Below are 24,605 nucleotides of genomic sequence, written 5' to 3'. Positions count from 1 at the left end.
AGCAGGCCTTCATGGTAAAATAGCTGCTAGGAACCACTGCTAAGGACAGGCAACAAGCAGAAGAGACTTGTTTGGGCTAAAGAACACAAGGAATGGATATTAGACCAGCGGAAATCTGTGCTTTGGTCTGATGAGTCCAAATTTGATACAGTCATATGAAAAAGTTTGGGCACCCCTATTAATCTTAAGCTTAATGTTTTCTAAAAATTGTTTTTTTTTGCAACAGTTATTTCAGTTTCATATATCTAATAACTGTTGGACACAGTAATGTTTCTGCCTTGAAATGAGGTTTATTGTACTAACAGAAAATGTGCAATCTGCATTCAAACAAAATTTGACAGGTGCATAAGTATGGGCACCCTTATCATTTTCTTGTTTTAAATACTCCTACCTACTTTTTACTGACTTACTAAAGCACTTTTTTTGGTTTTGTAACCTCATTGAGCTTTGAACTTCATAGCTAGGTGTATGCAATCATGAGAAAAGCTACTTAATGTGGCCACTTGCAAGTTGTTCTCCTGTTTGAATCTCCTCTGAAGAGTGGCATCATGGGCTCCTCAAAACAACTGTCAAATGATCTGAAAACAAAGATTATTCAACATAGTTGTTCAGGGGAATGATACAAAAAGCTGTCTCAGAGGTTTAACCTGTCAATTTCCACTGTGAGGAACATAGTAAGGAAATGGAAGAACACAGGTACAGTTCTTGTTAAGGCCAGAAGTGGCAGGCCAAGAAAAACATCAGAAAGGCAGAGAAGAAGAATGGTGAGATCAGTCAAGGACAGTCCTCAGACCACCTCCAGAGAGCTGCAGCATCAACTTGCTGCAGATGGTGTCACTGTGCATCGGTCAACTATACAACGCACTTTGCACAAGGAGAAGCTGTATGGGAGAGTGATGTGAAAGAAGCCATTTCTGCAAGCACGCCACAAACAGAGTCGGCTGAGCTATGCAAAAGCACATTTGGAGAAGCCAATTTCTTTTTAGAAGAAGGTCCTGTGGACTCATGAAACCAAGATTGAGTTGTTTGGTAATACAAAAAGGCGTTATGCATGGCGGCAAAAAAACACAGTGCGTTGTATAGTTGACCGATGCACAGTGACACCATCTGCAGCAAGTTGATGCTGCAGCTCTCTGGAGGTGGTCTGAGGATTGTCCTTGACTGATCTCACCATTCTTCTTCTCTGCCTTTCTGATGTTTTTCTTGGCCTGCCACTTCTGGCCTTAACAAGAACTGTACCTGTGTTCTTCCATTTCCTTACTATGTTCCTCACAGTGGAAATTGACAGGTTAAATCTCTGAGACAGCTTTTTGTATCCTTCCCCTGAACAACTATGTTGAATAATCTTTGTTTTCAGATCATTTGACAGTTGTTTTGAGGAGCCCATGATGCCACTCTTCAGAGGAGATTCAAACAGGAGAACAACTTGCAAGTGGCCACTTTAAGTAGCTTTTCTCATGATTGCATACACCTAGCTATGAAGTTCAAAGCTCAATGAGGTTACAAAACCAAAAAAAGTGCTTTAGTAAGTCAGTAAAAAGTAGGTAGGAGTATTTAATACAAGAAAATGATAAGGGTGCCCATACTTATGCACCTGTCAAATTTTGTTTGAATGCAGATTGCACATTTTCTGTTAGTACAATAAACATCATTTCAAGGCAGAAACATTACTGTGTCCAACAGTTATTAGATATATGAAACTGAAATAGCTGTTGCAAAAAAACCAATTTTTATAAAACATTAAGCTTAAGATTAATAGGGGTTCCCAAACTTTTTCATATGACTGTATCTTTGGTTCCAACCACCGTGTCTTTGTGCGATGCAGAAAAGGTGAACGGATGGACTCTACATGCCTGGTTCCCACCGTGAAGCATGGAGGAGGAGGTGTGATGGTGTGGGGGTGTTTTGCTGGTGACACTGTTGGGGATTTATTTAAAATTGAAAGCATACTGAACCAGCATGGCTACCACAGCATCTTGCAGCGGCATGCTATTCCATCCGGTTTGCGTTTAGTTGGACCATCATTTATTTTTCAACAGGACAATGCCCCCAAACACACCTCAAGGCTGTGTAAGGGCTATTTGACCAAGAAGGAGAGTGATGGGGTGCTACGCCAGATGACCTGGCCTCCACAGTCACCAGACCTGAACCCAATCGAGATGGTTTGGGGTGAGCTGGACCGCAGAGTGAAGGCAAAAGGGCCAACAAGTGCTAAGCATCTCTGGGAACTCCTTCAAGATTGTTGGAAGACCATTCCAGGTGACTACCTCTTGAAGCTCATCAAGAGAATGCCAAGAGTGTGCAAAGCAGTCATGAAAGCAAAAGGTGGCTACTTTGAAGAATCTAGAATATAAGACATAATTTCAGTTGTTTCACACTTTTTTGTTAAGTATATAATTCCACATGTGTTAATTCATAGTTTTGATGCCTTCAGTGTGAATGTACAATTATCATAGTCATGAAAATACAGAAAAATCTTTAAATGAGGTGTGTCCAAACTTTTGGTCTGTACTGTATATATAGCGAGAGAGAGAGAGATACAAAAAGTTAGATATAAATATGTGAGTGAGCTATATAATCAGAGCTTTGTGTATGTAGTTTACTGTATATTTTTTTTAGTAAATAAATTCTTTTTGTAAAAAATGGAGTGGGATCCCCCAAAATTTTATTAACCAGCAGAGGGACAGCGGACAGCTGGGGGCAGTGGTTAGTAATGTTGAGGCGTCTATAAGACCCACCATTAATAACCCCATAGTAAAATTGTTTAAAAAAGTAACACCCAGTATAAAGTTCTTTATTTGAAATAATGACGCAGACTGCTTTAATGAACCTAAATTTACCAAGAACATGTATACTCACCGCAATGCCTAATCCAGTGAAGCCAATGTGCCCTGTAAAATAATTAAATTAATAAATAACCATATTCCTCATCTGTCTGCCAAGAAGATAATCCAATTGTCCAGCGACACGTCTAGCTCTGCTGCATCTAGATGCCAGACTGCATTTTTGCATGATGCGACTATACAGCCTGCCATCCAGCAGAGACACAGAACTGCGCGTGCTTGTCAGCTCAGTGCCTCTCAGTGAAGTGGTATAGTTGAGCGGGGTTCATGTCCAATGAACTCCTTTCACCTCACTGACGGCACCACGAGCATGGAAAAGTTCTCACGCTCAATGTAAGGTCAGAAAGGTCATCAGAGTTCAGAGCCAATGGACTCGGATCAATTCAATGACATCAGCGCGAGCGCCGTTAGAACTTTTTCCATTGCGCTCGCGCTGACGTAATTGAGGTGAAAGGACTTCACCTGAACTCCGATAACCTTTCTGACGGCACTGTGAGCGTGAGAACTTTCTCACACTCGCAGTGACAGAAGTGAGGTGAAAGGAGTTCACCGTGAGGCGCTGAGCAAGCACGCTGGATAGTAGGCTGTATAGTCACATGATGCAACAATGCAGCCTGCCATCTAGATGTAGCAGAGCTTGACGCGTCGCTGGACAATTGGATTATCTTCTTGGTGGACATGTGAGGAATATGGTTGTTTATTATTTTAATTCTTTTACAGGAGATATTGGCTTCAGTGGATCGGGTGTTGCGGGCAGCATGCGTATTTTGTAAAATTTAGAATCAGTAAAGAAGTCCGTGCCATTATTTCAAATAGAGAATTTTATCCTTGGTGTTATTCTATTTAACAATTTGATTATGGGGTTAGCAATGGTGAGCTGATGTTTTTAGTCTAGGTGGGGACAATATCCATGGCCCCTTCCTAAGCTATTAATATCAACCTGTAGCTGTCTGCCTGGCCTTTGCTGGTTATTAATTATAGGGGGACCCCAGGTCATTTTTTGGGGGTGTTCCCCCATTTTAATAACCAAAAAAGGCTAAGTATACAACTGTAAGCTGATATTAATAACCTGGGAAGCTCCATGGGTATTACCCCCTTCCCAGGCTATAAACATCTGCCCTCTGCCGTCCACTTTCCCTATGCTGGTTAATAAAATGTCAGAGGACCCCACTGGACGGCACTCACATGGTCGTGTAATTTTTTATCATGCCCATTGACTTTTATTGATGAAACTTGTCCAATATATGAGGACAATTGCAGCATGGTGCCATTTTTTTCTCAGTACGATATCGGCTCAGAAAAAAATTGCAGATGAGCAGGGACTCTTAAATTAACATTGGTCCGGGTGCAATCTGATTTTTTTTAATCTTTTTCTTGCAGAGGTGCATGTGCCCTAAGGGCTGTCCCACACGTCCAGATAATTCCGGTACCGGAATAAATCGGTACCGGAGTTATCCGTGTCCGTGTGCCTGGGAACTCACGGAGGCCATACGTGCGGCAAACGTGTGCCGCCCGTATGGCGAGTGGGTACCACACGGAGCGTGTGGTACCCACTCTGCATGGTGCTGAAGCTGCGATTCATATCTTCCCTGCAGCAACGTTTGCTGTAGAGAAAATATGAAGAATAGTGTTTAAAATAAAGATCCATGTGTCCGCCGCCCCCCCCCCACCCCCTGTGCGCCCCCCCGCTGGTCAGAAAATACTTACCCGCTCCCTCGCTGCTTCCTGGTCTGGCCGCGGCTTCTCCTGCATGCGGTCACGTGGGCCCGATCATTTACAGTCATGAATATGTGGCTCCACCTCCCATAGGGGCGGAGCCGACTATTCATGATTGTAAATGATCGGCCCCACGTGACCGCATACAGTAGGAGGCGCGGCCAGACCAGGAAGGAGCGAGGGAGCGGGTGAGTATTTTCTGACCAGCGGGGGGGCGCACAGGGGGTGGGGGGGCGGCGGACACATGGATCTTTATTTTTAACACTATTCTTCATATTTTCTCTACAGCAAACGCTGCTACAGGGAAGATATGAATACCGGCTTCAGCACCATGTGGGGGGGACAGCGCTTACTGTAGCGCTGTCTCCTGCACGCACACGGACCCCAGACGGAGAATGTCCGTGTGAGGTCCGTGTTTTACGCGGACCCATTGACTCTATTGGGTCCGTGTAAAACGTGCGCTCCCACGAACACTGACATGTCTCCGTGTTTGGCACACGGAGACACGGTCCGCAAAAAATCAATGACATCTGAACAGATGTATTGATTTTTATGGGTCTACGTGTGTCAGTGTCTCCGGTACGTGAGGAAACTGTCACCTCACGTACCGGAGCCACTGACGTGTGAAACCGGCCTAAGAGAGCACATTGCTGATTTTCCACCTTGACCGAGGGTGGAAAAAGAAACCTCACAACATGCACTAGATTGGTCCTTTTTATGGATCAGATTAATGCATGTATTATAATGGCAGCTCTGGCACCTGTTCACAACACAAGCTGCACATGGAGCCAGTCATGTCCGCAATTTGTTGAAGCATCTGGCTAGGTTTTTCTTTTAATGTGGCCATCTGAATCGGGGCATTTTCTGGGATTCTTCCAGCTAAGTTTTGAGCACAGACCACATCAAAGATGAATGTACAGGAAAACAGCCTGCAAAAGCAGTAAAGTAAAAATATCCCCAAAGTTGGAAAACCCTTATAATAGCTTGCCTATTTCTACAGGTCACACAGCTGTTCCCGATTTCCATCTGTCAGTAGTTTCTGCATCCTGCTCGCGTCAGGCTGCGTTCACACGCTGTATTACGGCATGTGTATGAATGACACAACCACCTGCAGGTCACCTATCAGGACCTTACTGTGCATGCAACGCCTCGGAGAATGACAGCTCGTGCACTAGATCTTGGGCGCTGCAATGGTGGCTCATGTATTATTATTATTATTATACATTTTTATAGCGCTATTTATTCCATGGCGCTTTACATGTGATTTGCACAACAATTCAGCAATAAATTTCTCCGCTATACAGGTCTTCAAGACAACGTCTTAAAATCCCAGAACATCCCTTTAAATGTGATCAAGTAGTGCAAAATGAAGAGTGAATTAATAACACTAGAATCACAGTTAATATGTTCATGTATGTACTTTATTTACTGCCTGAAAAATAACAGTGATAAAAATGACAATATCAAAGTATTTCACAAGATGGCGCTAAAGAACCTTTTTATGTAAAGCGCTTCTAAGATAAGTCTGCTATAGACAGTGCAGGCAAAAAATGCTGCAGCTTTACAAGTCAGCGCAATATCGAAAATACAAGCTATTTTGTAGATGACATTTTGGGTTTTTTTATGGTAAAGTATATTCTTAAAACTTTGTGATTTTTTTTTCCTTTTCATATAAGAATGTAAGACAAATCTTGCAATTTACACATTGGCCACAAAGCCTAATCCTCGACTACTGCATCATGGTCTTCACATGGAAATTGGCAGCAATAATAAATGTTTCTATAGAAGGGTCTGAGCATGCTGTAATGTGAAGAGAGGGGGAAGAGGTGAGCTGTGACATCACTTATTGTGAATGATGGATCCTGTGTTATCTACTGTATATAGAGGTGTTATCAGTCATTATACAGGAGGAGGAGGTGAGCTGTGATATCACCTATTGTGAATGGTAGATCCTGTGTTATCTACTGTATATAGAGGAATTATCAGTCATTGTACAGGAGGAGGAGGTGAGCTGTGACATCACCTATTGTGAATGGTGGATCCGGTGTTATCTACTGTATATAGAGGTGTTATCAGTCATTGTACAGGAGGAGGAGGTGAGCTGTGACATCACCTATTGTGAATGGTGGATCCTGTGTTATCCACTGTATACAGAGGTGTTATCAGTCATTGTACAGGAGGAGGTGAGCTGTGACATCACCTATTGTGAATGGTAGATCCTGTGTTATCTACTGTATATAGAGGTGTTATCAGTCATTATACAGGAGGAGGAGGTGAGCTGTGACATCACCTATTGTGAATGGTAGATCCTGTGTTATCTACTGTATATAGAGATGTTAGCAGTCATTGTACAGGAGGAGGAGGTGAGCTGTGACATCACCTATTGTGAATGGTGGATCCGGTGTTATCTACTGTATATAGAGGTGTTATCAGTCATTGTACAGGAGGAGGAGGTGAGCTGTGATATCACCTATTGTGAATGGTGGATCCTGTGTTATCCACTGTATATAGAGGTGTTATCAGTCATTGTACAGGAGGAGGTGAGCTGTGCCATCACCTATTGTGAATGATGGATCCTGTGTTATCTACTGTATATAGAGGTGTTATCAGTCATTGTACGGGAGGAGGAGGTGAGCTGTGACATCACCTATTGTGAATGGTGGATCCTTTGTTATCTACTGTATATAGAGGTTTTATCAGTCATTGTACAGGAGGAGGAGGTGAGCTGTGACATCACCTATTGTGAATGGTGAATCCTGTGTTATCTACTGTATATAGAGGTGCTATCAGTCATTGTACAGGAGGAGGAGGTGAGCTGTGACATCACCTATTGTGAATGGTGGATCCTGTGTTATCTACTGTATATAGAGGTGTTATCAGTCATTGTACAGGAGGAGGAGGTGAGCTGTGACATCACCTATTGTGAATGGTGAATCCTGTGTTATCTACTGTATATAGAGGTGCTATCAGTCATTGTACAGGAGGAGGAGGTGAGCTGTGACATCACCTATTGTGAATGGTGGATCCTGTGTTATCTACTGTATATAGAGGTGTTATCAGTCATTGTACAGGAGGAGGAGGTGAGCTGTGACATCACCTATTGTGAATGGTGGATCCTTTGTTATTTACTGTATATAGAGGTGTTATCAGTCATTGTACAGGAGGAGGAGGAGGTGAGCTGTGACATCACCTATTGTGAATGGTGGATCCTGTGTTATCTACTGTATATAGAGGTGTTATCAGTCATTGTACAGAAAGAGGAGGTGAGCTGTGAATCACCTATTCTGAATGGTTGATCCTGCGATATTAGTCATTGTACAGGAGAAGGTGAGCTGTGATATCACTTATTGTAAATGGTGAATCCTGTGTTATCTACTGTAATAGAGGTGTTACATGTCAGTGATGATAATGAGTCCGCTTAAACTGAAAGTCTTATGTACGGAGCAGGAATTATGAAGTCTAGACATAGGTCAAAGTCTGAAAGTTACAAGATTTTTAATTTTATATAGGTAATGTTATGTAAAGCTAAAAAAAAATAAAGTCAAAGGGAACCCGTCCTGTCATTTCAAGCATAGAATGGTAGAGTTGGAAGGGACCTCCTAGGTCATCATGTCCAACACCCTGCTCAAAGCAGAATTCACTAAATCATCTCAGACAGATGTCTGTCCAACCTCTGTTTGAAGACTTCCATTGAAGGAGACCTCGCCACCTCTCATGTCAGCCTGTTCCACTCATTGCATCTAAACTGTCCCCAGTGCAAAGTGCATCACTAACATCTTTTTATCATTAAAAACGGTGCTGTAATCCTGTGAAAGAAAGCACTTTATATAGTTCAAACGTACCTGCTCATTAAGTCACAGGGGTGTGCTTCATTTTCTATTCAGTCTTAGGCATCGCCACCCACGCAATTTGATTTCACTGGTTCTGGTGACATCACTGGAATGCTGCGGTTGCGCAGTAGGGGTGCTTGGAGCCACGCTTGCCAGTGGGGTGCTTGGAGCCGCGCTTGTGCAGTAGGGGTGCTTGGAGCTGCGCTTGCGCAGTAGGGGTGCTTGGAGCCACGCTTGCGCAGTGGGGGTGCTTGGAGCCGCGCTTGCGCAGTGGGGGTGCTTGGAGCCGCGCTTGCGCAGTGGGGGTGCTTGGAGCCGTGCTTGCGCAGTGGGGGTGCTTGGAGCCGCGCTTGCGCAGTGGGGGTGCTTGGAGCCGCACTTGCGTAGTGGTGGTGCTTGGAGCCGCACTTGCGCAGTGGGGGTCATTGGAGCCACGCTTGCGCAGTGGGGGTGCTTGGAGCCGCGCTTGCGCAGTGCGGGGGGTTGGAGCCGCGTTTGCGCAGTGGGGGTGCTTGGAGCCGCACTTGCGCAGTGGGGGTGCTTGGAGCCGCGCTTGCACAGTGGGGATCCTTGGAGCCGCGCTTGCGCAGTGGGGGTGCTTGGAGCCGCGCTTGCGCAGTGGGGTGCTTGCAGCCGTGCTTGCGCAGTAGGGGTGCTTGGAGCTGCGTTTGCGCAGTGTGTGACTTCGCCGGAACCAGTCAAATCAAATTGCATGTGCGGCGATGCCCTAGAATGAACAGAAAATTAAGCACACCCCTGTGACTAAATGAGCACGATAGAACTATATAAAGTGATTTTCTGACATTACAGCACGATGTGAAGAAAAAAAAAAAAACAGACAAAAAGTGCTAGTGATGCACATTGCATCACTAAGGCTACTTTCACACTAGCGTCGTTCGATGCACGTCGCAATGCGTCGTTTTTTTCTCCATAGACTTACATTAGCGACGCATTGCAACGGATTTTCACACGTCCCATCCGTCGTGCGACGGATGCGTCGTGTTTTGGCGGACCGTTGGCACAAAAAATCGTTCCATGTAATGTTTTTTTGTGCGTCGAGTCCGCCATTTTCGACCACGCATGCGTGGCCGAAACTCCGCCCCCTCCTCCCCGGACCTCACAATGGGCAGCGGAAGCGTCGTAAAACTGCATCTGCTGCCCACGTTTAACACACTGTCCGTCGGTACGTCGGGCCGACGGCCTGTACCGACGGACTAATGTGAAAGTAGCCTTGCAACGCACTGGGGACACTTTAGATGCTTGAAACGACAGGACGGGTTTTCTTTAAGATAAAAAAGTCAATTTAAGCAATAGGTGATTTTCTTATGACATTCCCTTTAAACAGTAATATTGGCAAGACAACATATCTAAAGTGAATTTGTTTTTATATTCTATTTTGGATGACTTCTCGTATGCTTCGCAGGCCATGAGGCTTTACAAGGAGAGGATTTTACCCATAGTTTATGAAAACTACTATATCCAGTATAACTTTCCTTTATGGAGGAATTGGCTGAGTGCAGAGGTCTGCCAACTAGTGATATTTGATTTTGGGCCACTAGGTTTTTGTTCTTCAGAAGAGCACTGGCTCAGGGATAGGAAACAAAGGGTGGTTATTAATGGAGCACACTGACTGGGTCGCGGTTAGCAGTGGGGTACCACAGGGGTCAGTATTGGGCCCTCTTCTTTTTAACATATTTATTAATGACCTTGTAGGGGGCATACAGAGTGGAATTTCAATATTTGCAGATGACACTAAACTCTGCAGGGTAATCAATACAGAGAAGGACAATTTTATATTACAGGATGATTTATGTAAACTAGAAGCTTGGGCTGATAAATTGCAAATGAGCTTTAATGGGGATAAATGTAAGGTCATGCACTTGGGTAGAAGTAATAAGGTGAATACAGTAACTATGTGCTTAATTCTAAAACTCTGGGCAAAACCGTCAATGAAAAAGACCTGGGTGTATGGGTGGACGACAAACTCACTTTAGTGGCCAGTGTCAAGCAGCTGCTACAAAGGCAAATAAAATAATGGGATGCATTAAAAGAGGCATAGATGCTCATGAGGAGAACATAATTTTACCTCTATACAAGTCACTAGTGCGACCACACTTAGAATACTGTGCACAGTTCTGGTCTCCGGTGTATAAGAAAGACATAGCTGAACTGGAGCAGGTGCAGAGAAGAGCGACCAAGGTTATTAGAGGACTGGGGGGTCTGCAATACCAAGATAGGTTATTACACTTGGGGCTATTTAGTTTGGAAAAACGAAGGCTAAGGGGTGATCTTATTTTAATGTATAAATATATCAGGGGACAGTACAAAGACCTTTCTGATGATCTTTTTAATCATAGACCTGAGACAGGGACAAGGGGGCATCCTCTAGTCTGGAGGAAAGAAGGTTTAAGCATAATAACAGAGGCAGGTTCTTTACTGTAACAGCAGTGAGACTATGGAACTCTCTGCCGCATGATGTTGTAATGAGTGATTCATTACCTAAATTTAAGAGGAGACTGGATACCCGATGTTTACCCTGGTTACCCGGGTGCTGCAGGGGGACTTCAGCATCGTTAAAGACAGTTTCAACGATGCCGAAGTCTTTCCCCTGATCGTTGGTCGCTGGAGAGAGCTGTCTGTGACAGCTCCCCAGCGACCACACAACGACTTACCAACGATCGCATAGCTGGTCGTGATCGTTGGTAAGTCGTTTAGTGTAACGGTACCCTTAAGAACACAGGATTAATCTCTCCATTTGACAGATTAAAGGAGGTTCTGCAGCACTTCTTGATTAAGCATCAGGCGGATGCTGCCGAACAGCAGATGGGTCAGATAAGCCCAACAGGCATCATGCAAGATCACAGGTAGATTCAACACAGTGGGGTACCCATACCCAAGTCCTTCTTTTCAACTCTTAGCTCATTAATCACTGGATTTATCTGGGGAAACTCTAAGCCTAGACTTAAACGGTCTACCCTACAAAGGCCCAAAAAGCAAGGTGGGGCGGCGGTTCCAGTCTACTTTTTATACTACCTAGTGGGACAGCTTAGGGCAACTGACTGGTGGATGCCTGATACTCCCCTGCCTAACTCAGAGAATCACTTGGCACAAGCGGCGGGGACGAACTGTTTATTGGGATTTCTGGAGACAGATAAACCAAACATTCCTAGGATGTGGACTCTCCTTAAGCTTGCCCGCACAATCTGGAGACAAGCTAAAAGAGTAGTTTATTTCACGGAGGTTGTGGCAGATTGTGGCACAACACATACATCCCATCTCTACAAGTACATCCCTCCGCTGCTTTCTGGAGCTCCAGAAATGTATTGAAAGTAAAAGACTTTTTATCAAAATATTCTTGTCTTTTAAACAGACACCGACTCAGTACGCAGTTCCAAGAGCCCAAATCTTCAGGTTACTACAACTTAGGTCAGCGATCCAATTCCACATAGGTACAGGCACGCAGATATTGTCTCTCCCGCTTATCAGCATACTTCTATCACAGGGACCAAAAGGTCTTTTCTCCACCCATCTACTATCAGCAAACAGACTCCTCCTTTAGTGGTTAAGGGAAAATGGCAGCTCTTGATTCCTAACATTCAGGAGGAGGACTGGGAGGAGATGCTTGAGTCCTCAATCAAGGCTTCCCCCTCAGCTAACAAAATTATCTAATTATATATAATCCATCAAGCATGTCTTACACCAGCTAAATTAGCAATAATGGGTCACTCAGATCTTGGAATGCCCGAGGTGTCATGAGTTGGAGGCTAACTTCATACACACGATGTGGTGGTGTCCAGTAATACATACATTCTGGCAGGAGGTTACCACCTTCTTGTCATCCCTAAGAGCAATACCATTTCCCCTGGATCCCTTGGTGTGCCTGTTTGGAAACGTGGAAGATAATTGGGACCATTATATTGAAATATTTCTCAGACGTTATTTTTGGCCAGGAAATTAATTGCTCCGAGATGGATGGGTAGTTTACACCCAACATTGAGATCCTGGGTAGAACTTGACAATTCAGTGATTCCATACGAAAACACAGTCTATCAAAATAAAGGGTGCCCTGGGAAATTTTATAAAATATGGTACTTCTGGAACTTGACACCCATCACTAACAAGTGCCTAAGAATATTGACGTGGAGTGGGATGTGCCCAAACCAGACTTAGAGGTGCGTCTGTTTTTCCAGCAGAAATGTTAATTTTTAGTTATTATGTAAATAGTTATTGGGTATCACTCTTCAAGTTTCGAGGTCGACGTTATATGCGATCCAGTAAATGTTTACCGAGATTTAAAGTTCGAATGTGTGATTAGGTGTATGTGAAATATATAACCACCCTAACATTGCTGGACGATTAATGACCAGACATGGGAATGAACACTACTAAGTCATACATTGTTGCTTTTAATTTTGTTAACCAGTATAATAAGGCTATGTGCACACGTTGCGGATTGGTGTGCGGATTTTTCTGCACTGTTTTTGCAAAATCCGCAGGTAAACCTCACTGCGGATTACCCGCGGTTTTTGTGCGGATTCCACCTGCAGATTCCTATTGAGGAGCAGGTGTAAACCGCTGCGAAATCCGCACAAGGAATTGACATGGTGCGGAAAAACGCTGCGTTTCCGCATGTTTTTTTCCGCAGCATGTGCTTTGCAGATTTTGTTTTCCATAGGTTTACATTGTACTGTACAACGCATGGAAGACAGCTGCAGATCCGCAGCAAAATCCGCAACGTGTGCACATAGCCGATAGTGTGCTCCTGTTTATGGACATGGGAAATGTGTTTGTTCTTATGTATATTTTCAATAAACGAAGTTAAAAAAAATAAAATAAAATATGTAACAGGTAGATGCCTGAGCAACTGCCCCACCGCATGCAGCAGCAGCACCTCTCAAAGCAGTAATAAACAGCTGCACGTCCCTTTTAGGATTGGTGATGGGATGCAGGACCTGCAGGTACTGTAACAGGCAGTTATTGCCAATATAAAAAAAAAGGAAAAATATTTGTGTTACCAGGTTAGATATAGAACCTGGAGGATTGAACAAAATTAGATGGCAGAGAACCAGTGTTCTCACCATAAGCACAAAGCCATTTATAGGACCAATCTTCAGTGATAATGTTGAGTCAATGGGTGCTTTAGTGTACAAGGACACAGACCGATAACCTTTCCACACATTGATCCTAAAAATAAATATAAATTGTAATATATAAATACACATGAATGAGCACTTAAGAGTTTTATTGGCATTTTACAATGAACAATAGTTAAAAAAAAAATAAAAATGATAAACTGTTACATACATATTCCGAGTTATACGTTAAAACATACTGTAAATCTATATTGCTATACACGTCAAAATAGGAAAAGAAAAAAATAAAATGGACATACTTTGAGTACTTCATAACAGAAAGATCTGGATATTTACAGAAGTAAATTCCGTTACGTAGCAACGAGTTCTCATGCCAGCAATTTGCTAGATAAAATGGATCCTTCTGCAAGAAGGAGGACAAACGATTGATAGGAACCTCGATCCCGAGATGTGGAATGTTCAGGAGAGTTGGCACAAACTGGTGAAGAGGTAAGTCATGCTACATGTACTGTGCATAGTCACTCCTTTATGTGGGCCATCCAGCAAGATTAGGGCTAATGCAACACTACAAGGACTGCAAACCTATTTATACAGGGGAAGGGGCACATGAAAGAATTAAAGCAGTGCAGTTGTGGATGCGATGCCCATTCCTGGGTGGCATTTTTAAAGCACGACAGGCGACAACCTGTCCGACCACCATTCCATTCCTGCCCGACTTATCTGGAGATCTTCAAGGCAAATCTGTACGGATACATTCACAAATCCAGTATTACTGCATAGCTTGAGCTCAGGAACTTCTATTTACAAGTAATTTATTTTTTTTTTTTTCGTTTTTAAAGCAAGCAATACTATATCGATTTGGAAACTTCCAATTTTAGCAATTTGCTTGCACCCCATATAAGCTTTCCTATATTCCCTTGTGAATGTAAGGGGAAATTGTAAAGAAAAGCCAAATAGAAGCTGAGGCCGACGCTGTTTTTGCAGAACGGTCTGTTACAACTTCCATTTGCAGAGAGAAGAGACGTCAGGCATTTACAGGACAGTCACGGAGTATAAATACCCTGTCCACATGATATGAGAGCGCAAAGGACCTGAAGGCTTCATCTAGAAAGTTCAAGCCTTATATGTAGGTCACAGCGCTGCCAACAGATTAGGGGCAGGGAGGTGGATCTTATCCCCTGGCAACTGTAACAGAACACGATCCTTTAAGATTCCAAGCCAAGCAGAGTAAAGAGAGGGTTCCTGATCTATAGTTAGCCGTCACTGGATAGGACTTGTAACTTCAGTCTCTTCATACTGAGGCGGTGAGTCCACGACATTGGATACGGCTTGCTGCTCCGGTTGCTGATCTGGCTCCTCTTCAGGTCCCTCGTGCTCGGTAATGTCCTCTAGTTTTGGGCCAGTTGTAGAGGCGCCAACCTCATTGCTGGGTTTAGCCATCTTGATGGCCTCTTCATAGGCTGGTGGGAGCTCCAGAGCATATAGGCTATAAGCTGGGGGCGACAGGGCACTTCTCTCAGGGTCGCCAAAAGCAAACATGTGAGGGTACTGCACCGAGCTGTATGCTGCGAAGAGACAGAAAGGCAAGTGTTAAATGAGAACACCGTTACAGGCCACCGGACTAAGCCGTGGTAATCGCCACTATGTACAGTGAGAAAAATGCAATATCTGCTGCAAAGTTATAGTCTTCTCCCCAGAAATTGAACATGGAGTAAATCTACAAGGGGCCCCCCCAAGTCCAGGGGGTCTCACGCAAGGGTGCGGTACACCCAGTCGCTTCAGTAATTGTACTGTTCAGCGTTCAGTCCGAGGGGGCAGGACAGTATGGCTACACAGCTTGCATTGGACAGTGCTAAATATTAAAGATTGGCACTGGTAACCTTAGACTGGCAGTAATCGGTTGGTACACCCAGCTAGGTGTAAAAAAGGAAACTCAAATCCCCCAAATTGACAATATTACAATTCAGAGCCCTAATCCTGAATCAAAATCAACTATCCGATAGCCCAGATAGTAGATCCTATGTGCCCCATTTTTATTGCAGTCCTTGACATTTCTTAGTGACCTCAGACTAGTCCAGTAGAGCATCGCTTCACCCCCAGTTGCTGTAATCAGCCACCCCCCGGGCATGGTCAAGGTCCTCCTCAATCAAGCTACAGAGATGATTTGGCAAGTGAGAAGGACGTGACCATCACAGCTAAGGCTGAATATGTGTAAAGTGATGTCCTGCCAGACTAGTCTCAGTAATTAACAACTGCAGAGGATGGCAGTGCAAGTTATTTTAAAGGTTCATTTATACTGCATGATTGTGAACGTTCTTGTCATGATAATCGGGCATTGTAAACCGGCTGCTGATCACCTGATGAACGGGCCTGTTCGGTGGGTGAAATCTTTTCATTTGCACAAAAAAAAAAAAAAAAAAGAAAATTCTCAGAAGCATATTGACAGGACAGCCTGGGTGTATTTAACACTATCTTTTACAGATAGTTCAGAGTGAATTTGCAGCATGCTCAGCCTGTGGAAACAGGATATTAAACTACTGCTGATGAGCAAACAAGTTTAGTGTGGTTGGCAGGTGAAAACGACCCCTGGGGCCCATCACAACTACTTTTTGCACAATCAGACTTAATTAGTAAGTTGGATTTAAGGTACAGTCACCCTCAGCGACGCTGCAGCGATATAGACAACGAGCCGACCTAAACTAGATCGCTGGAGCGTCGCTGTTTAGGTCGCTGTAGAGACGTCAAACACAGCAGCTCCAGAACGATGCAGGAGCGATCCAGTGACGTAACGGCGACTCACTTCTCGTTCTCGCTGGTTGTTAGCTCCATGTCAAACAGCCGGAGTGTACCGACTGGCTAGAAGGAGAGGCTGCGACGCCCCCTATGCTCGTTGCTGGCGTCGTTGCTTTTGCTGTCAAACATGACGATACACGCCGACCTGGCGACTAAATAAAGTTCTGGACTTCTAGCTCCGACCAGCGATGGCACAGCGGGATCCAGAACGCTGCTGCGTGTCAAACACAACGAGATCGCTATCCAGGACGCTGCAACGTCACGGATTGTTGTCGTTCTCTTTGCAAAGTTGCTGAGTGTGAAGGTACCTTAAGGCTCTTAATGGTAAAGGAAGGGGGTGGGTTTGTGAGGCTTGTGAAGAGGGATCACGAATTACCCAAGTCAAGCCATACACCATTAACTGTCCATGTGAGGCATTTGCTTATGGTGCCACATATCATGCCTGTAAGAGCATAAAACCTGCAGGGACGTCAGCAGCTTTATGCAGAATATTCTCTTATGTACTCAGCAGTCGTATGACCTTGTGCTCATTGTCTACTTACAAGTCACCGTGCTGTGGATGGTGCTGTCGTTATCTATGGCGATCACGGTCACTTCGTAGGGATGATTTGGCAGGGTCTGCACGGGCGGTTTCTTCTTCTTACAGCAGAACTTGATGCAGCTGGCAGTGGTCCCGCACAGCAAGAGCAGAAATATGGTGACCAGAATCAGCCTGGGGAAGAGAGAAAGAAAGAGGCTTGAGTCTACATAAACACAGACAGAAAAAATGCTTCCCTCCGCCTCGGCTGATAATTAAAGGCTTTGCAAAAGGCACCAGATACAAAAGCATAATGAAAAGTCAGTGGACCAGTCCTAATTCATACTTGGCACCAAAGGAAAAAAAATAAACAAATGCAAACTTCCAGTTACAGGACATCAGAAAACCAATAAAAAAGTTCCAGGATTTACTTGAATGCTATAATATTACTGTTCCCTTTATTTTTAGGCTTTAGGGTAGTAGATAGTATTGGAGATATGACTAACTAACCTGTAGTGATTTCAGATTCCAATTGTTAGCAAACCTCCTAATAAAGGACTGTTGTGGTCCACATATGTTAAAGGAAAAAACCCACAACAGTGGGATTAGTCCTAGGACAGGCCATCAGTATCAGATCATGGGAGGCCCGACTCTTGGCATCTGGATGAAGAAGCCACAGCGCTCCAGTAAGAGGCATGTCCCCTTCATGGTTTACATTTTGCAGCAGCCCCGAAAATACATCTGTGCTGCTCCATTTAACGCAAGTAAAAGGAATGGAGCTGCAGAACCAGGAACTTCAAAATGTACAGCGCTGTGCCCAGAAAGCAATGATGAGGACATGATGTCTGCACTCAGTCGGCTGATTGGTGGGGGCACAGCGCGTTAAGACACCCACCGATCTGATATCGATAGCTGTCTATAGATCAAAGTCCTGCAGAACATCTTAAAGACTATATGCAAAGTTGCTTATTTATTTTTTTATTTTTTAGTGCCTCAAAAATATAAAAAGTTAAGAGTCACTAAAAGAAGAAAAAAAAAATGGTAGAAATTGCCTTTAAGCCTCTACTATATTTAGTTCTATAGAACAAGTCAATACAGAATGCGATTTCCACCATTTCCTCCACATGCCGCTGCGATAAATGAGAGGTTTCATGAACTAAGCAGCAGGGATTTCCTATGGTCAATATCTGCGGGGACAGAACAAAGCCCCCTGACAACTGCAGTCAGCCTTGGTCAGAGTTCAGCATCCAGATGGATAACTTCCTCATTAGGGTCACTCAAGAACACCATCACCCCCCATAGCTTTAATCTTACAGTTACTTGAAATAGCCCTTTACAGTCAGCTTTGTTTTCCCTGGGACAATTACCAGCAACAGCTGCAAACATAGCAAAACCTCAATATAAAGCCACATAATGACTGAGATCCCCCCACAAATGATCATCCTCTACTGCACAATCTGGGGGGCTGCTGTGTAAACCCAAAAACAGGCTCCCAGATCATTACTTATAGATGCCCCCCAACAAAGTGATATTGTCAGGGAGGCCCAATGGATACTTCATCAATTTGTACTGAATGAGGGGAATAAATTGCAAAGTTATTGCCATTACAGACTGGATTACAATGATGGACAAGACCTCTACACAGCTGATCACACAGGGTGAGTTCATAATAGGAGATGTCACAGCTCACCTACTCCACCTCCTGTACAATGATAGACAACACACCTACACAGCTGATCACACAAACCATTCATAATAGATGTCACAGCTCACCTCCTCCCCCCCCCCCGCAAAGTAACCTTTGCCCTGATGACAGCTTGTGCCCTAAACACTGAGTCAGTCCATCGCTGCTAATGTCTGTGCACCTAACAGGAAGCAGTAGTCATCATTCATTATGCAATAATAAAAAAAGAAAAAAAAGTTACAATTAACAACAAATAAATACAATGTTGCCATTTTCACACTTTTCTTTATGACTCCAACTTACTGTGTCAGGAAATGCACACATACACTAGTAGCAATGACCAGTGACTCAATCTATTGTGCTGAAGCATCTAATAAGCATGTGAAAACATCACTGAAGAGAGGAGGAGCAGGGGAGCTGTGACATGTACTGGAATTGGGGGATCCTATTCTATTAGCTGTGTAGGGGTGTTACATGTCCTTATAAATCCTGCCTCTGCTGATAGCAAGACTGCTGAAAACCCTTTAAAAGACAAGAAGTTGAACCTAAAAAGCCCCAGTGGACAGTGAAAATTGCAGGACTAATTTTTTTTAAAAAAGATTGTGATAAAAAAAATTTTTTAAAGTAATAAAAATACATGTCAAAAACAAAAGTTGTTTAAATGAATAGGTAATTTTGAAAAGGTTTTGGCAATTATATACCTCGTTGCACAGACAACCATAGATAGCACAGATTATGATGGTTGGTCAGATTGGTGTATGAGAAGATTTACCAAAAAAAATGGGAAATATTTGGTCATGATTTACTTATTTAATTAAATTCACACACGAGATAGCTGCCAATAATTTGGCCAAAATTTGCTACAAATGGATGTTTGGTGCATTTTACCGGACACGTTTCCTCTTGACTGGCTTTATACTTTTGGGGCAAATAGGCAGTAACTTGGCATTAATCTGAGATTTTACACACTCCCTTTTCTAGAAATGGTTTTCAAAACCTTCATGAAGTGTAAAAAAAAGAAAAATATGCATGCTAGACACCAATGTTTACAAATAATAATAATAATAATCTTTAATAATAATCTTTATATTTATATAGCGCTAACATATTCCGCAGCACTTTACAGGTTGCACACATTATGGCTACTTTCACACTAGCGTTTTTTGCAATCCGTCGCAATGCGTCGTTTGGCCGAAAAAACGCATCCTGCAAAAGTGCTTGCAGGATGCGTTTTTCCCCCATAGACTAACATTAAGCGACGTATTGCGACGGATTGACACGTCGCAACCGTCGTGCGACGGTTGCGCCGTGTTGTGGCGGACCGTCGGCACAAAAAAAGCTACATGTAACGTTTGCCACCGACGGTCCGCTTTTTCCGACTGCGCATGCGCGGCCGGAACTCCGCCCCCACCTCCCCGCACTTCCCCATGGGGCAGCGGATGCGCTGGAAAAAAGCATCCGCTGCCCCCATTGTGTGGCGTATACAACACTAGCGTCGGTAACCTCGGCCCGACGCACTGCGACGGGCCAAGCCCGACGCTAGTGTGAAAGTAGCCTATCATTGCTGTCCCGGTTGGAGCTCACAATCTAAATTCTCTATCAGTATGTCTTTGGAATGTGGGAGGAAACCAGAGTACCCGGAGGAAACCCACGCAAACACGGGGAGAACATACAAACTCCTTGCAGATGTTGTCCAAGGTGGGAATTGAACCCAGGACTCCAGCGCTGCAAGGCTGCTGTGCTAACCACTGCGCCACCGTGCTGCCCAAATTAAAAATAATAATTGCTACTTTTTACTGTACTCTTGTACAGCATAGTTACTAAACTATTCCACTGTTTATACTGGAGGCCAAAAAGACAGTATCTGCTAGCCTCATCGGCTCATGTCTAGAGCGGAGTTTTCCCAGTTTACAACACTAAACACGATAAATATAGCACACGGCCAGGTTACTATTTATCTCTGCCACTTTTCTTGGGCCTCAACGGTCAAAAAAAAAAAAAACCCATCAGTTGGCATCTGTTTTTTCCCCCTTTTATACTACAAAACTGATGAACAAGGTGAAAAAAAAAAAAAAAAAATGTAATGCGTAGAGTTTCCTGATCCAGCTCTTTGAAGAGTCCAATCCTTGGGACCAGTTCTTGCATCAGTTTCCCGTCCTGACGGATTGCTGAACAGGTGGAAACGACGTCTTACGGTACTTTCACACTAGCGTCGGTACGGACCCGTCGCAGTGTGTCAGGCCGACGTACTGACGCATCCTGTGAAATAAAATCACAACGGGGCAGCGGATGCAGTTTTTCAACGCATCCGCTGCCCCATTGTGAGTTGCGGGGAGGGGGCGGAGTTTCGGCCACGCATGCGCGGTAGAAAATGGCGGACACGATGAACCAAAAAACGTTACATGTAACTTTTTTTGTGCCGACGGTCCGCCAAAACACGATGCATCCGTCGCATGACGGATGCGACATGTGGCAATCCGTCGCTAATGAAAGTCTATGGAGAAAAAACGCACCCTGCGGGCAACTTTGCAGGATGTTTTTTCTCCAAAACGACGCATTGCGACGTGCATCGAACGACGCTAGTGTGAAAGTAGCCTAACCCAAGGTTTCGGCACATTTTGCCTCTAAAAGTAGTCAGAAGAGATCCGGTCATCAGATTAGACAGCAGATCCAGGAATAGAATCTGTGCCTTTACACGGAGCAGCAGAGTTTTGGGGAACTTTTTGGTACTTAATACAGAGGGCAGGGGAAGACATAGGTGCAGCCATATATTGCAAAGCAGGTGGAATTATGCATAATGATGACCTCTTGAGCCATATATTGTTTTTGCACAGGTGCCCTTTTCCATCTGTGTCCATCAGTGATCGAGGGGGGTAATAAAGAGAAACCCTACTCCATCAAAGACTGAATACAATCCAAGTGAAGTTTAAAAAAATAAATAAATAAAGGATTCATTGCAACCATCACAAGTCAAAAATCACTGGGACCATCACACGATGCACACGAGGGTCATTATTCTCATATGATCCGCTGCCCAAGCTCTCAGGACACATGGTGACGTCTATTTTTGTACTAGCTTTCAATGCCAGTGGGGTCAGAAAACAAACGTCGTCCTCAATTTCACCGCAGCGAAGAGAAGCCGCTTTCAGCGACTAACAGATGGCACAAAAAGTGCAATTACTACGAATACCCGGAAAAAGCTGCTAAGCAAACAGCGCAGGTTTTATATAAAATTAACACCGCCAGTCCATTCATTAAGTAGGGGGAAGGGAGGGAGGAACGCAAGGCTAAATTCTATATTCTACACCTTCCATGTTTGATGCCGAGTTTAACTCAAGATACTGCTCCGTTATCAGCCATTTGATACTAGAAAAAGGGGCAAACACCAAAGTCCTGTAAAAAAAAGTCTGCATGCCGCATTCACACTTTAGTTCAGAAAACATTGGGATGCCAATGTGTTACATAATTTGTACAGGAGTCACTTTTATAGGCAGCGTACAGAAGAGTTAGTCCTAGATTAACTATAAAACGGATCATCAAAAAGGAAAAAAAAAATAAATAAAAAATCATAAAAAAGGCTTGATACTCACCACACATACCAGAGGTTGACCCAGTTTGTGCCTTGAGAACAATCGCTGAAAGAAAAATAAGATATACAAACGTTAAAAATAAACAAATAAATTAATGATTCAAGAAAACATAAAACAAAAAATAAGTAAATAAAAATACAAACACTCACCCGACACAATCATGGCTGTGGCCGTTCTCAAGGCCATCATCATCATCTGCCAAACACAAAGTAATCTGCAAAAAGAAGAAAAAAAAGTTTATTAGAGGAGGTGAATGTCACGTAGCGCCTGGATGTTCTCATAATCCTGTAAAAATAAACAGTGAACCTAGAGACATAGCCGACCCATGACATAATGCAGCGCTGCCAGGAAATCATAATTCACCCAGGCACCTACAGAGCGGCTAGTCCAGACTACAGATCCCTGGAGATTATACATATACGCGTAAAATCCCATTAAGTTAACAAATACACATAAAAATCACCTATAATCCAGCTGACCTCGATTTAGAGCAATAATCCATAAAGAAAATCACTTTATAAATCAACAGTAACCATTGGGGCAAAAAATACTATCTAGAAGTAACCACCAATTTGGACTAAAATCCATTTATATCCAGTTTAGGGCTCATTCACACGTTTATCACGTACAAGGTGAGACACCGAGTCTATGAGGCTGGTTCACATGTCCATCTTTCTTTATGGACCAAGTGGTCTGCACCAAATCATGGAGACACGGCTGACACTGATCAGAGTCACGAATCAAACTCACCAATGCAAGTCTATGAGTCAGTGTTAAAAAAAAAAAAGCAGCAGCATTTGGATGCCATCCATGCTTGCTCACATTTTTCATTGATAAAACCGTAAACTTTTTTTGGGGGGCACATACAAGAAAAACCTGATAGTGAAACCAGACGCGGATGAAAATTTAAAAAAAATAAAAAATCATGAAAAAGTCAGTTTTTGTGTAAGAGAAAAATAATCTGAACTGGGCCTTATACTGATAATCTAGAAAACATTACAAATTCATAGTTAAAGGATTATTCCCAATATATTAAAAAGTATAAATTACTGACTGCTCGGGGGGAGGGCTGTCCACTTTTGAGATTGAGGCTCTGGAACCTAAGAATCCGGTTTATGATGCGCCGTGTTTTGGTTTCTCCGATAGTCAACCAATGGGGGCGTAGTTTGAGCATGTGGATTTCCATTCCAAAACAACGATTTCGGGAGGGTCCCAGCAGTCAGAACCCCCCTTCTCCCCCCAAGCGATCAGCAAATTATCTCCCATTTTAAGGATGACTTAATGTTTTGGGAATAAAGATCTAGAACAGTCCATACAAATTCATATGGAATCTAGAACAGTCCATACAAATTCATATGGAATCTAGAACAGTCCATACAAATTCATATGGAATCTAGAACAGTCCATACAAATTCATATGGAATCTAGAACAGTCCATACAAATTCATATGGAATCTAGAACAGTCCATACAAATTCATATGGAATCTAGAACAGTCCATACAAATTCATAATGAGGAGGGCTGTTCCCTCAAGGGCCCATGATCCTAAAAATTGAGGCTGTGGAACCCAGAAACGACACTGATCTTTTTCCATCAGTCCCACAGACAGTGAATGGAGTGGACCTCTGCACCATTCATAGCGGGGCTCTGCAGGGTCCGATCCAAAGGTTTCGGAGCCGTGATCTCAGTGGTCAGACCACCAAGTTATCACCTATCCCAAAAGATAGGAGACAATTTAATATTTTGGGAATAATCCTTAATCTCAAACCCAACAATAACTGAGTTATGACAGTAAGAGAATTAAAAAAAAAAAGCAGCAGGATAATCTGGCAAATATTACAGATCTAGAATAATGCGATGCAACTAATCTAGAAGGGTCCAACCAGAAAAGCCCAAAATAAATAAACTAAATAAAGCCATCACCCCTGTAATCCCGACCATGAATGTGAGCAGGGGGATAATCTGCCATGCAGCACAGAGGAGGTCACAAGGGATGGGATCCGGCCTGGAAGAGGCTGAAGAAAATGTAAAAAAAAAAATGATAAAAGAGAATCCGAAGTGGCAGCTGCTGCGGAACCTCTTGCAGACAGGCCCTGCTAGTCAGTCCCTCGCTATAGAGGGCCGCGGCCGGAGGAGGAGGCTCACACCGTGCTGGGCCCCCCGTGTCAAGAGAACAAAGAAGCCCCGAGAAGAGGGGAGACGTTACCGTGACGTGCAGGCAGCCGAGCAGCAGCAGCAGCAGCCTCCCCGACGTGTAACCTCCACACACCGCCATGGCGTCCACCACTGGAACACTTATTAGATGGGGGATTAACGGCACAGCTCCAACCGCTCACACACAACGACGCGCGCTAATCCCGAGTCTGGAGAAGCCGCTGACATCACCGAGGTTTATAGCCTCACACCCGCCCATCCTCCGAGCCCTGCCCCGCCGCTCCGCCGGCTCCTCCCGGCCTCTACTACTCCAGCGTGCAGCGCAGAGCTCTGGGAAAGAAGCGCGCGGCTCAGCCAGTCACATCGCAGCTTACATTCTTCTAAA

The 24,605-nt window shown here is 43.8% G+C and overlaps 1 protein-coding gene across 1 annotated transcript; it reads right to left on the bottom strand.

Annotated features, from left to right (window-relative positions):
• Positions 1 to 13,571: 13,571 nt before the first annotated feature.
• On the bottom strand, positions 13,572 to 24,567 carry TMEM52 (transmembrane protein 52). The gene is made up of 5 exons (XM_077250115.1): positions 24,273 to 24,567; positions 22,216 to 22,280; positions 22,067 to 22,111; positions 16,818 to 16,987; positions 13,572 to 15,047 (listed from the first exon to the last, which is right to left on the bottom strand). The coding sequence occupies exons 1-5, from the start codon at positions 24,339 to 24,341 to the stop codon at positions 14,743 to 14,745; spliced, it is 654 nt and encodes a 217-aa protein (XP_077106230.1). The 5' UTR covers positions 24,342 to 24,567; the 3' UTR covers positions 13,572 to 14,742.
• Positions 24,568 to 24,605: the final 38 nt, after the last annotated feature.

This window comes from Ranitomeya variabilis, chromosome 4 (genome assembly GCF_051348905.1).
Source record: "Ranitomeya variabilis isolate aRanVar5 chromosome 4, aRanVar5.hap1, whole genome shotgun sequence".
NCBI lineage: Eukaryota > Metazoa > Chordata > Amphibia > Anura > Dendrobatidae > Ranitomeya > Ranitomeya variabilis.
Note: the sequence above shows the minus strand (reverse complement) of the source record. Positions and strands in the feature narration are given on the sequence as shown.